This window comes from Microcebus murinus, chromosome 16 (assembly GCF_040939455.1).
Source record: "Microcebus murinus isolate Inina chromosome 16, M.murinus_Inina_mat1.0, whole genome shotgun sequence".
Classification (NCBI taxonomy): Eukaryota; Metazoa; Chordata; class Mammalia; order Primates; family Cheirogaleidae; genus Microcebus; species Microcebus murinus.
The window spans coordinates 55,301,628-55,314,943 of NC_134119.1; the positions used below are offsets into that span (position 1 = coordinate 55,301,628).

Below are 13,316 nucleotides of genomic sequence, written 5' to 3' on the forward strand. Positions count from 1 at the left end.
TGACACGCCACTGGCTAAGCTAAGGAAAAGCAGAAAAGAGAAATCTCTAATAAGCTCCATCAGGAACAAAAAAGGAGATATCACAACTGATCACAAAGAGATACAAGATATAATTTATGAGTACTACAAAAATCTTTATGCACACAAACTGGAAAATGTGGAGGAAATGGACAAATTTCTAGAAACACACAGCCTCCCTAGGCTCAACCAGAAAGAAATAGATTCCCTGAACAGACCAATCTCAAGAGCTGAAATAGACAGCAATTAAAAGTCTCCCTAAAAAGAAAAGTACTGGTCCAGATGGTTTCCCACTCGAATTTTACCACACTTACAAAGAACTAGTACCTATCTTGCAGAAACTATTCCACAATATCGAGAAGAAGGGAAACCTCCCCAACACCTTTTATGAAGCGAATATTACTCTGATACCAAAACCAGGAAAGGATGCAACAAACAAAGAAAACTACAGACCAATATCCCTAATGAATATAGATGCAAAAATTTTCAACATCTTAGCTAACCGAATCCAGAGGCTTATCACAAAAATAATCCATCACGACCAAGTGGGCTTCATCCCAGGGATGCAGGGATGGTTCAACATACGTAAATCTATAAATGCAATTCACCACATAAACAGAAGCAAAAACAAAGACCACATGATTCTTTCAATAGATGCAGAAAAAGCTTTTGACAAAATTCAACACCCTTTCATGATACGAACACTTAAGAAAATAGGCATAGAAGGGACATACCTAAAAATGATACAAGCCATATATGACAGACCCATAGCCAACATCATACTGAATGGGGAAAAATTGAAAGCATTCCCACTTAGAACTGGAACTAGACAAGGCTCCCCACTATCTCCATTTCTATAGCAATCAGACAGGAGAGTGGAATTAAAGGTATGGAAATAGGGGCAGAAGAAATCAAACTCTCACTGTTTGCTGATGATATGATATTATTTTTAGAAAACCCCAAAGATTCAACCAAGAAACTCCTGGAACTGATCAATTAATTTAGTAAGTCTCAGGATACAAAATCAAAACACAGAAATCAGAGGCATTCATATACGCCAACAACAAATTGAGAACCAAATCAAGACTCAATTCCCTTCACAATAGCAACAAAGAAATTAAAGTACCTAGGAATATACTTAACCAAAGTGGTAAAAGACCTCTACAGGGAGAACTATGAAACACTGAGGAAGGAAATAGCAGAGGATGTAAACAGATGGAAATCCATTCCATGTTCGTGGACCGGCAGACTAAACATCATTAAAATGTCTATACTACCCAAACTGATCTACAGATTCAATGCAATACCTATTAAAATCCCATCAGCATTCTTCACAGATATAGAAAAAATAATTTTAAGCTTCGTATGGAACCAAAGAAGACCCCGAATATCAAAAGCAATTCTAGGCAACAAAAACAAAATGAGAGGTATTAATATGCCAGATATCAAACTATACTACAAAGCTGTAGTAATTAAAGCAATCTGGTATTGGCACAAAAATAGGAATATTGACCAGTGGAACAGATATGAGAATCCTGATATAAAACCATCCTCATATAGCCATCTAATCTTTGACAAAGCAGACAAAAACATACGCTGGGGAAAAGAATCCCTTTTCAATAAATGGTGCTGGGAAAACTGGATAGCTACTTGTAGAAGGCTAAAGCAGGACCCACACCTTTCACCTCTCACAAAAATCAACTCATGATGGATAACAGACTTAAGCCTAAGGTATGAAACTATTAGAATTCTAGAGGAAAAAGTTGGAAACACTCTCCTAGACATCGGCCTAGGCAAAGAAGACTTTTATGAAGAAGTCCCCAAAGGCAATCACATCAGCAACAAAAATAAATAAATGGGACATGATGAAACTAAAACGCTTCTGCACAGCCAAAGACACAGTCATGAAGATAAACAGACAGCCTACAGAATGGTAGAAAATTTTTGCATTCTATGCATCCGATAAGGAGCTGATAACTAGAATATACTTAGAACTCACAAAAATTAGCAAGAAAATATCAAATAACCCTATTAAAAAGTGGGCAAAGGACTTGAACAGAAACTTTTCTAAAGAAGACAGAAGAATGGCCAACAAACATATGAAAAAATGCTCAGCATCTCTAATCATCAGGGAAATGCAAATAAAAACCACAATGAGACATCACTTAACTCCCGTGAGAATGGCCTTTATCAAAAAGTCTCCAAATAACAAATGCTGGCGTGGATGCGGAGAGAGAGGAACACTCCTACACTGCTGGTGGGACTGCAAACTAGTTCAACCTCTGTGGAAAGCAATATGGAGATACCTTAAAGCGATACAAGTGATTCTACCATTTGATCCAGCAATCCCATTGAATGACACTCTACAGAAAAGACACCTGCACTCGAATGTTTATAGCAGCACAATTCATAATTGCAAGGCTGTGGAAACAGCCCAAGTGCCCATCAATCCAAGAATGAATTAATAAAATGTGGTATAAGTACACCATGGAGTACTATTCAGCTCTAAGAAACAACGGGGATATAGCACATCTTATATTTTCCTGGTTAGAGCTGGAACCCATACTACTAAGTGAAGTATCCCAAGAATGGAAAAACAAGCACCACATAAAATCACCAGTAAACTGGTATTAACTGAGCAGCACCTAAGTGGACACATAGATACTACAGTAATAGGGTATTGGGCAGGTGGGAGGGGAGGGGGGCGGGTATAGACATACATAATGAGTGAGATGTGCACCATCTGGGGGATGGTCATGCTGGAAACTCAGACTTGTCGGGGGAGGGGGGAAGGGGCATTTATTGAAACCTTAAAATCTGTACCCCATAATATGCCGGAAAAAAAATAAATAAATAAATATCAAAGTTTCACCAAAAAAAAATGTCTTTCCCGTCTCAATTTTATTAGGGCCCCAGAGCCATTTTAATAGATTGTCAAAATCTCATAAGAAGAACGAAAAAAAATTTGGAAATTCCTCGACAGGCAATTACTTCAAAGTGCTGGATGAACAAGCGCATATATATTTGGAAACAAGGAAATAAAAACTTAGGAAAGGGCAAGGGGTTTAGGGATCATGACTCTGCCGGGAATGGGCGTGGCCCTCACACAGCCTGAGTGCTGTCTCAGCGAAGGTCTCTGAGGCCCTGCGTCACTTTTCCATTGCTGCTGTGACAGATCGGCACAAACTCAGTGTAAAACAACACAGATGTGCTACCTTATACTTTTGGAGAAGCCTAAAACCGGTTCCGTGGTGCGAGAGCGACAGTGCCGGCAGGGCTGCGCCCCCTGGAGGCTGAGAGGAGAGCCGCCCTGCCGTCCGCCGGAGGCACCTGCCTCCCTCGGCCTGTGGCCCTTCCCCATCTGCAAGGCGGGCAACGGCATCAGGCATCAGTCCTGCCTCTGCTTCTGTCGTCACAGCCCCTTTTCTCTTTCCCTTATCAGGACCTGTGGTGACATTAAGCCCACCTGGGTCCCCCAGGGCCATCTCTCCATCTCAGACTAATCACATCTGCAAAGTCCCTTTTTTGCCAAGTAGGTTACATGTTCATGGCTTCCAGGAAGTAGGACGTGGGCATCTTGGTGAGCCATTGCTTTGTCTATGAGTGGGCATGGTTGGGTCCATTTTACAGATTAGCAAATAAATTCAGAGGCATTGGGAAATGTTCCCAAGACCACTCAGCTGGTATGTGGATGATCAGGATTTGAATTCAGAGTTGCCTGGTCCTAAAGCCAAAGGATTTTCTGCCCAGGATCCATCCCACACTCCCAGCCTCATGCTCATCATGCTGAATTTAATCTCACAGTTTTCCAGGATTTAGGGTAAATGCTACAGCTTTAAAGACTGTTTCCTATGGACCATTCTGCATCTGTTCTTGCATCTCGCTCTTTGGGAAGATAAAAGGGGAACAGGCTACCCAATGCACTTCTCTTCCCTTCACCTAACTCCTGCTGGTCCTTCAGCTCTTGGCTTCCTGGTCCCCTCCTCCAGGAAGCCCTCCTGGAGTCCCTCAGAGGAGAGCTTATCTCAGTATTGCATGTGGTAATTGTCTGTTTCCAGGTCTGTCTTTCTCTCTAGTTCATGTCAAGTTCACCAGTGACCACTGGCACTCTATGGGTGTGCCTACGGTGTTTGTGGGATAGATGAATGCAAGCATGAATGAATCTACCACCAGAGCTATGAAGCCATCCCTCCTTGCTCAGGGCCTGCACCTGAGGTTCCTGCTTCTCCGATGAGCAAGACATGGTTCCACTTTGAAGCAAATGGTAAGCTCCTGCAGGCAGGCACCGTGGCAGTGGCCCTCTGGAAGCCCGGCACAGGTCAACACCCTGCCCATGGGAGGAGCTGCCATTGCCCAGGTGACTGAGACCAAAGGATCCGTGCTTACAGACAGCGGCAGGAGCACGCTCTGGAGGCAGTGACTCCAGGTCCTGGTTTTAGAAAGGTCCCCTCATTCTCGTGCAGGGGAGTGAAGTAGTTTTCCCTCCTATCTTGGATTAGGGCTTCCAAGGAATATGTCACCAAATACACGAGGGCTGTCTGGAAAGCATCCAGCCACGTAACTGCTCTATGTTAATAATGGCTGGATACTTTCCGGGCAGCCCTCATATTCAGCTTTTAATGAAGATGATCTGTCAGCCAGAGAGTGGGGACCAGAAGGAGTGGCTTTTGGAGTCAGTGAGACGGAGGGTGGAAGTGTCCCCACTCCCTCCATGTGCTCCTCATTCAAGCGAGGGCAATAACTGGGCCTTTAGGAGTGATGTGGGCATTCATGAGATCCCACATGGGGCACTTCAGGGTCTTGGGGGACAGAGGGGGTGCCATGACATCATCTCTCCCCATTCTGTCAGGTCTGACTTAACTGACTGTGTGACCTAGATCAGTCCCTCTTTGGGGTCTTAATTGCCTCAATTGTCAAAAGATGGCAAGAGTCCCTGTGAAATTCTGATCTCTGTAAGGAAGTTCATCATAGCCTTATTTAAAATGACAAATGTTGAGAACCTACCTAAATTGGACAAAAATGATTAACACTTACTGAGTGCACATCATTTGCCAGATATTCCTTGAATTGCTTAATGTATATTCGTTTAATCCTCAGCCCAACCCTATGAGGCAGGGACAATATCCTTCGGAAATGGGGAAACTGAGTCACAGAGATGTCAAATAACTTCCTTGGGACCACACACCTGAAAAAGGCACAGAGCTGGAGCCAGAAACCAGGCAGGCAGGCTCTGGCATCCAAATTCTGAGCACCGACGCTCAACACCCCACCCCTGCAGGCAATGGGTAGGGAAGTTTCCATACAGCAAAATTTTGGAGAACGATAACAGCTTTTACCGATAGTGTCAACTCGGAGGGGGTGATGATCTGCATACTTTTCTGTGTATATAGTACACTCCAATTAAACAATACTTGAACAGTAAATAATAAAATGGAAAATCATTCTGACATAAGACTATGCGAACGTTTTTGCTTATTATTAAGGTCACTCTATTATATCAATTGACTGGAATGTCATTTTTTCTTTTCTTCGCCTTGTAAACGCCTATGTGTTTGGGGTGATCAGAAGATAGCTAATGGTTTGAAACATTTAAAAAGTCATAACAAAAGATTTGAGACTCACACAAACTCTCTGACCTGAACTCCCAGGGATACTCTGACCTTCTTTCACAGGGTGTTCATATTGAACCCCTTGTGACTATGTGCGAGTTCCAAGGATGGAGCTATTTATTAAAAGGGAACAAAATATACAAAGGAATTTTCTCTAGATGGGTAAAACATCAGTGGAGAGCTGCATAATGAACTCCTAAGAGCCAGACCCCTGCGGGTGGCAAAGGGCACGCTCCCTTAAAGCCATGCCTGCACGCTGCCCGGGGCCCCCGTGCTGTCCAGTCCCCTGTGGTGGCCTCAGGAGTCACCGGTTCACTTACAGAGAAGATGGCAGCCAGAATCTCAGTGGCCCCTGTGCTCAAGGTGATGTATGGGATCTTTTCTGGGGGGATCCCAGCTTTCCCAAAGATGCTGTTGGTGTAGAACCAAATCTACAATTCAGGAAAGAAACAGGGAGAAAGGTCAGTGGAAGGTCTTAATTTATTTTCTAAATTAAATTCAAGTACAAGGTAGTCTCAGTCTTGCTGCTAAATCCAGAGTCACAAGGCAAAGCTATGTGGTGTGGCCGCTCAATATTCGCCCTTCTTTCACCTTTTCCCCTTCTCATCACTAACAGGACCCCTGCACTGCTCAAGTGGCAGAGCCAGGGTTCGAGCCCAGGTCACCCCAAACCTTCCTGTTGCCGTCTGCTGCCCTGGGCAAGACTGCGGGGGGCTCCGTCCTGCGGCGCAGCAGGGCGGGCGTACAGGAACAGAGGGCCTGGCAGGCGAGGCCAACACGGGCTGCGGCAGAGTCGACCGGACCTTCTCCACCGAGGGAGGGCTTTGTGCTTCACGACGGCGCCCGCAGGTCCAGACTGTGTCTCGGCAGAGCGGCCTCATCCCAACCCCCAGCGGGCCTCACCCTCCTTCTCATCAGGTCTTGCTTTGACCTGGTGGTGGAGGCGCAGGAAGGAGCTGCCACTCCCGCCTCGCTCCGTGGCCCGGCTGTGCCCCAGCCACAGCCGCACACCTGACACTTGGCGGCGCGGAGCCCCGGTGGCTCACTGTCTGTCCCCAGGGCTGGCCAGGCGTGAGGCGCAGCCCTGTGTGGCTGAATCCCCAGGCACAGCGGCTGGAAGTCTAAGGCACCTTTCTTGGAAATGCCATCCTGTGGACAGGCAGAGGCAGCGGGCTGGGCAGAAGGGGTTTGACGCCCAGCAGTTGCTATGAGGTGAGAACCTGGACGCGGCTCCCAAACACCTGGTCTGACTCTGCACCTTCAAAGCGCATGCGAGCATTAAGTTGGCTCCTGCATCTAGATGCCCAACACCTGGTCTGACTCTGCACCCTCAAAGCGCATGTGAGCATTAAGTTGGCTCCTGCATCTAGATGCCCAACACCTGGTCTGACTCTGCACCCTCAAAGCGCATGTGAGCATTAAGTTGGCTCCTGCATCTAGATGCCCAACACCTCTCCCTTCTCTGCCTCCGCTCTCTTTTGTCATGAAGATCCACAAGGATACAAAGTAAGGACTCGAATTTAAAATGGCCTGAAAATGCTCACTTTTAAAAGCTTTTCTATGAGTGCTGGACCCCCAGTCTCGCTCCTCATCTTACAGGTAAGACATAAACTCACACTGACCCAGCCCTGGGCCATCACTTTCTGGTCTGGTCTGCTCTCCTTCGGATTCTGACATCTGCGTGATCAAAGTTAGGAGGTGTGAAGTGTCACGCGCAGGGACACACAGCTGGGAGGCGGAGGATGTGGGTTGGGAGCTGGGTCACCCCAGGGTTCTCAGCGCAAGGCTCTTTCAACAAGTAACAGCTAAGATCATGGAGTACCACCTCGGTGGCGGCCTGTGTTGAGCTTCACCTATCTTCACAGCTACTTTACAGTCAGGGAAACTGAGGCACAGGGAAGTTATGGCAACTTGTCAGAGTCCCATAACTTGAAAGTCTGATGCTGCAGGCTGCATGCAGGAGGTTGAGCCCAGGATTGAACACATGGTGGTGCGGCGGCCACAGGTGGGGTCTCCGCTCAGCCTTCTCCCCACTCCCAGGACATAGCACATTGTTCCGAGAGATGGTCCCCGTTATCAGGGTAGCAGAACATTGTGAATTCTTCTCATTGGAGTTAGGAAGTGACTTCATAAGAATCTTTTCAAAACAAAAGCTATTGATAAATGCTTCTGAAATTGATTTGAAGGTTTGTATAAAACATGATTTAGGTCCTGAGTCCCCAGCCATGGTTTGACAAATGAGACAGAGCTTCATGCGGTTCCCGGCGGGGAAAGCGGGGGAGCCATGTTTGGCTACAAATGTATCTAAGGTTTTCTTGTCTCCTCCCTCCCTCTCTCTGCCCCCTCTCCTCATGCCCTGCCCTTCCTTCCCACTCAATTGTTTATGGAGGGGTGGGGCGTCTGGGACTGTGCCGGCACTGGCTTCTGGTGGGCACAGCGCGGGTCCGGCAGGGCACGGCCTGCGAGTGAGGGTGGGAGGAGGCAGCAGGAGCGCTGCGACGCTTGGCACCCTGCAAGCGGGTGGGCCTGGCAGCAGCCTGGCGCCTCCGAGCACCCAGACAATGTCGCTAGGTCTGTGCGCCCCCGTGGCCCGCACTCCGAGCCTCCCTGCTCTTATCTTACATCCATTTCTAACAAGCTTGGTGTCTTGTTTCCCAACCCAAACCACGTCTCAGGAGCAGGACACTTTGGAAATGCGTGGCATTGAGAGACAAGAAAGCAATGCTCGGAACAGTCTCTCTGAGCACAGCGAGTTGGGGGAGGTTCATGAGCTGGGCAGTTGCCATCTGGGAGGCATTGTTCCCACACGGTTTCATATAATCCTCTCGGCCATCGTGCAAACTGAGCATTCTCATCCCCATTTCTCATCACAGGAAACTGAGGCCCAGGGAGTCACTATGCTTGGCTTTCTGTGTTCTAGAAGGAAGGAATCAGAGAAAGGCAATATGATTCAAGATAGATGAGAGTGCCACCATAGCCCTTGGCATTCCAGAAGATTCAGGAAGGTTCAAGAAAACTAAAGCTTCCCTGTACAGGATTCGACAGTGGTTAAATGTTCAGCCCAAAGACTCCCTGTCTCCTGCTCCCACTTTCTACTCCTTTACTCCCCAAATGTTCCGGCACCTGCCTCGCGCCATGGGAGGCTCTGGCTGCTGGGCGAAGGGACGTCCCCAAGGATGGGGACACATCGTAACTCGCCAGGGCGGGGCGCCGCGGGGGACAAGCGAAGGGACAAGGTGGCGGGCCCTGAAGGAAGAGGCTCCTTCGCTGTGGCAGGAGACTCACTCGCACCGAAGCCTGGCTTTGTGCAGAGGACAAACTGCTCGGGAGGAAGGCAGTGCCTGAAATAAGTCATTTTAGGTGACCGGTCTAATTCTAGAGATGGGAATTTGAAAGCTGTTGTGAGAGGCAGGAGGAAAAAAAACAATCCAACACTGAAAAGGAATTTAGAAATAAATGAAAAATGTAAATCTGACTTTCGCTGGTTTCTAGAGTGCGTGAGAATCGCTTGCCGCTCTCCGTGTCAGTGCTCCGGCGCCGAGCGAGGGGGTCAGTGCTCCGGCGCCGAGCGAGGGGGTCAGTGCTCCGGCGCCGAGCGAGGGGGTCAGTGCTCCGGTGCTGAGCGAGGCCAGTGCTGCGAGAGCCGGGCGAGGCCAGTGCTCCGAGAGCCGGGCGAGGCCAGTGCTCCGAGAGCCGGGCGAGGCCAGTGCTGCGAGAGCCGGGCGAGGCCAGTGCTCCGAGAGCCGGGCGAGGCCAGTGCTCCGAGAGCCGGGCGAGGCCAGTGCTCCGAGAGCCGGGCGAGGTCAGTGCTCCAGCGCCGAGCGAGGTCAGTGCGCCGAGCGAGGTCAGTGCGCCGAGGGAGGTCAGTGCTCCGAGCGAGGTCAGTGCTGCGAGAGCCGGGCGAGGCCAGTGCTGCGAGAGCCGGGCGAGGTCAGTTCTCCGAGAGCCGGGCGAGGCCAGTGCTCCGAGAGCTGGGCGAGGTCAGTGCTCCAGCGCCGAGCGAGGTCAGTGCGCCGAGCGAGGTCAGTGCGCCGAGCGAGGTCAGTGCGCCGAGCGAGGTCAGTGCGCCGAGCGAGGTCAGTGCGCCGAGCGAGGTCAGTGCGCCGAGCCAGGTCAGTGCGCCGAGCCAGGTCAGTGCGCCGAGCCAGGTCAGTGCGCCGAGCGAGGTCAGTGCGCCGAGGGAGGTCAGTGCGCCGAGCGAGGTCAGTGCGCCGAGGGAGGTCAGTGCGCCGAGGGAGGTCAGTGCGCCGAGGGAGGTCAGTGCGCCGAGCCAGGTCAGTGCGCCGAGCGAGGTCAGTGCGCCGAGGGAGGTCAGTGCGCCGAGCGAGGTCAGTGCGCCGAGGGAGGTCAGTGCGCCGAGCGAGGTCAGTGCGCCGAGGGAGGTCAGTGCGCCGAGGGAGGTCAGTGCGCCGAGGGAGGTCAGTGCGCCGAGGGAGGTCAGTGCGCCGAGCCAGGTCAGTGCGCCGAGCGAGGTCAGTGCGCCGAGCGAGGTCAGTGCGCCGAGCCAGGTCAGTGCGCCGAGCCAGGTCAGTGCGCCGAGCGAGGTCAGTGCGCCGAGCCAGGTCAGTGCGCCGAGCGAGGTCAGTGCGCCGAGCGAGGTCAGTGCGCCGAGGGAGGTCAGTGCGCCGAGCGAGGTCAGTGCGCCGAGGGAGGTCAGTGCGCCGAGCCAGGTCAGTGCGCCGAGCCAGGTCAGTGCGCCGAGCGAGGTCAGTGCTCCGAGCGAGGTCAGTGCTCCGGCGCCCAGCGGGGCCAGCGCTCCGGGGCCGAGCGCGGCCTGCTCAGCACAGAGGCTCTCGCCGGCAGTTCTGCCCAGAAGGCGCCGGCAGCGCCCACAGCCGCCCAGTTGCCGCGGCGGGCGGCGGGCGGCGGGCGGCGGGCGGCGGGCGGCGGGCGCTCGCTCGCGCGTGCGGGCGAGGCGGGCTGTGGCTGAAGCCCGCAGTGCACCGGCGGCCGGGCGCTGTCCAGGGCGCGGGGCGGGAGGTGTGCGTGTTCCAGCGCAAGGGCACCCCGGGACCTGGAGCCAGTCTCTGCGTCTGTAAAGCGGGGCGGCGCCGCCTCCCGCAGGCCTGCTGGGGGCCGGAGTGAGGCGATGAACTTGGAGGCCCCGGGCAGCCTTGGCGAGTGTTTCGGATGACAGGCCGTGTCTCCCAAATGCCATCTGGCCAAGCTAAGATAAAGTTTGGGACTGATGGTGGCTCTCTTCCTTGGTCTCTCGGATTTGGACTGCAAGGCAGCAGGTGTCAGGGAGAGCCTGGGCCCCAGCACCGGACAGTCGGGCTGTGCCGCTGGCATTTGCCACTAGCCAGTGTGGGTCCCTTTGTATGTAAAACAGAAGAAGTAAGACTTGTCTTGGTCTGTCAAGGCTGCCAAGGTATGCCAAGCTGCCAAGGGCTGACCCAGGGACACAGCCTGAGTGACATGCGTGGGGATGTTCTGAGGGATACCTTGGGCCAGACTGCTGGGGTTCAAATCCCTTTTCTTCTATTCCCTGCTGTGTGACCTTGGAAAAGTGTCTCAACGTCTCTGAGCCTAATAGTGGGTCCTAACTCACAGGGCAGCCACGAGGACAGCTCCTGGCCCACACTGAGTGCTAAATATTAATACATGTGTACTTTATTAATATTACCACGGCTGAGTGGATTAGGCCATATGGGGAAGTGGTTGGTCCAGGTTACTGCAGGTTTGAGGACCCACTGAGATGGGAAGAAAGGCCTCCGACTCTTGGTGCAGACCTCTGCTCTGTGTCCAGTAAAGCATGCCTAGCTGGAAGTATATTCCTGACTTAAAGGCTGAAAATCATCAACATGAGGAGAGCAGAATCCTTGGAGACTGAGACCTCACTACTGCTGGCTTTGGGAGAAGATGACATATTTCTTCCGTATCATACGCTGTGCAGTGGAGCCTGCAGATATACCCTAGCAGGACTGACAGAGTTATATAGGATATGCAAATGGAAAATTATGTCTCAGTGGAAGAGAGAGTTCTGTTTAGAAATGTCGCAGTTCTCAATCCAAATTAAATACGGATTGCATTAAATACGGATTGCATATTAAATCCTCATTAAATACGGATTGCATATTAAATCCTCATTAAATACGGATTGCATATTCCGTCTTTAAGACTCCAAGTGTTGGCTTTAAGAAATGATGCATTCTCCCTCTCTACTCTCTCAGAACAGGGGGGCAGACTGAGACCATCTACTATGATCTTGGTCTTGTCAAGAGGGGGAAACAGCAGGACTCGCCCAAGGTCACTCTGTTTCAGTAGAGGTGTTGAGCCAGGCACCTTCTCATACGCTGGCTCTAACCAGACTGAGGAAAAAGGTAAAAACAAGTAAGTAAGTAGCAGGATGCTCTCCTTTCATCTCAGCGTTTCTGAGAACAGAATCGAGAGTTGTTGAAGTGAGGCAGAAACTGTGGTTGCAACTTCCGATGCTGCCGTTCCCCCTCTCTGGACAGGAACCACTGCCTTTCACGTCACCTCCCCTAGACAGCTCCAGCACCTGCCCACGCTGGGGCCCAGGCTCACTCGGTCTGCATGCAGTCTGCTCTCGGGGGCTCTTTGCAAGGGCCCTGGCAGTCACCCCTTCTCCCTCCCTCTGGGCTCAGCCACATCCCCCTGAGCTACATGAGGACCTCAGAGACGGTTTGGATGCTTCGGTGCAAGAACTTCCCCTCCATTCCCCTGCCAAGTGGTTGGGGAGCCGGTTTGCACACCTCCATGGATGGGAACTCACCACCCCTGGTGGAAACCCACTCAACTTTTCAGAAGTAACAACACTCTGGATAATGATTTAGAGTTTGCCTCCCAATGTCTCACATCAGGAATTCCTGGAGCCCTCAACATCCGTCAGAGGGACTGGGGCACCTCATGGAGCAGTCCCCTCAGGCCCCCTTGCCACACGTCAGCCCAGGCCTGAGGTTTTCTCAAGCCCAAGTTGTGAGTTGAAGATAGCCCAGCCAAAAGTACTTTTATCTAAATCATGACTTCCTAATACCCAATTTTTAAAAGAAATATGACTTCAAAGTATTTCTAGAAATAAATAATTATATGATAAGCAGCATTTATTCAGGGATATCTCTGTGCCAGTGGCTGAACACTTTGCAAGGATGATCCCTTTCATGTTATATTATCCCATTTCACAGATGAGGAAACTGAGGACCAGACAGCTACGTGGCTTCCCAATGGCAGAGAGTTTGTGGAGATGACCGAGCTGGGACTTGAACCTGGGTGTCCAGGACCCAAACCCTGCACTGCCCTGCCCCCTCCGGTTCCTCCGTTTGTGCAGGGACACCTGGCTGGGCCGGCACTCACCGCGTTGAGGCCGCAGAGCTGGTAGCAGGCCATGTTGATGATCACGGTGATGACCTGCCAGCGGACGAGTGGGGCCCTCAGCAGCTCGAGGACGGACACCAGGCGGATGTTCCTCTGCACACAGCTCTCAGCCAGGACCTCTTCCACCTCCCGGGAGACATCGGCTTTGCCCAGGAACGTCTGGAAGGCTGTAAACAGGGACAAGTGTGGACTTTCAGCAGGGATTAGAGTGTTCGCCATGTCCAACTCTGAGCCCGGAGGGCCGGGGCCCACCACCTAGACACACACTTGTTAGGGGTGGAGTCCAAAGGCCTTGTTCAAAAATGGGAACACAGAGGCCCAGAGAGGTGCAGTGACTTGCCCAAGCCACCCGGT

At 51.3% G+C, this 13,316-nt stretch overlaps 1 protein-coding gene across 5 annotated transcripts in view; it reads right to left on the minus strand.

Moving 5' to 3' along the window:
- SLC2A9 (solute carrier family 2 member 9) overlaps positions 1–13,316 on the minus strand; it is a 197,561-nt gene that overhangs the window by 62,695 nt on the left and 121,550 nt on the right. For all 5 annotated transcript variants that reach the window (XM_075992966.1, XM_075992963.1, XM_075992964.1 and 2 more), the window contains 2 exons: positions 12,942–13,129; positions 5,948–6,058 (listed from right to left, as the gene is read on the minus strand). In XM_075992966.1, the coding sequence (XP_075849081.1) occupies positions 5,948–6,058; positions 12,942–13,129 (299 nt within the window). The remainder of the gene's footprint in view (positions 1–5,947; positions 6,059–12,941; positions 13,130–13,316) is intronic.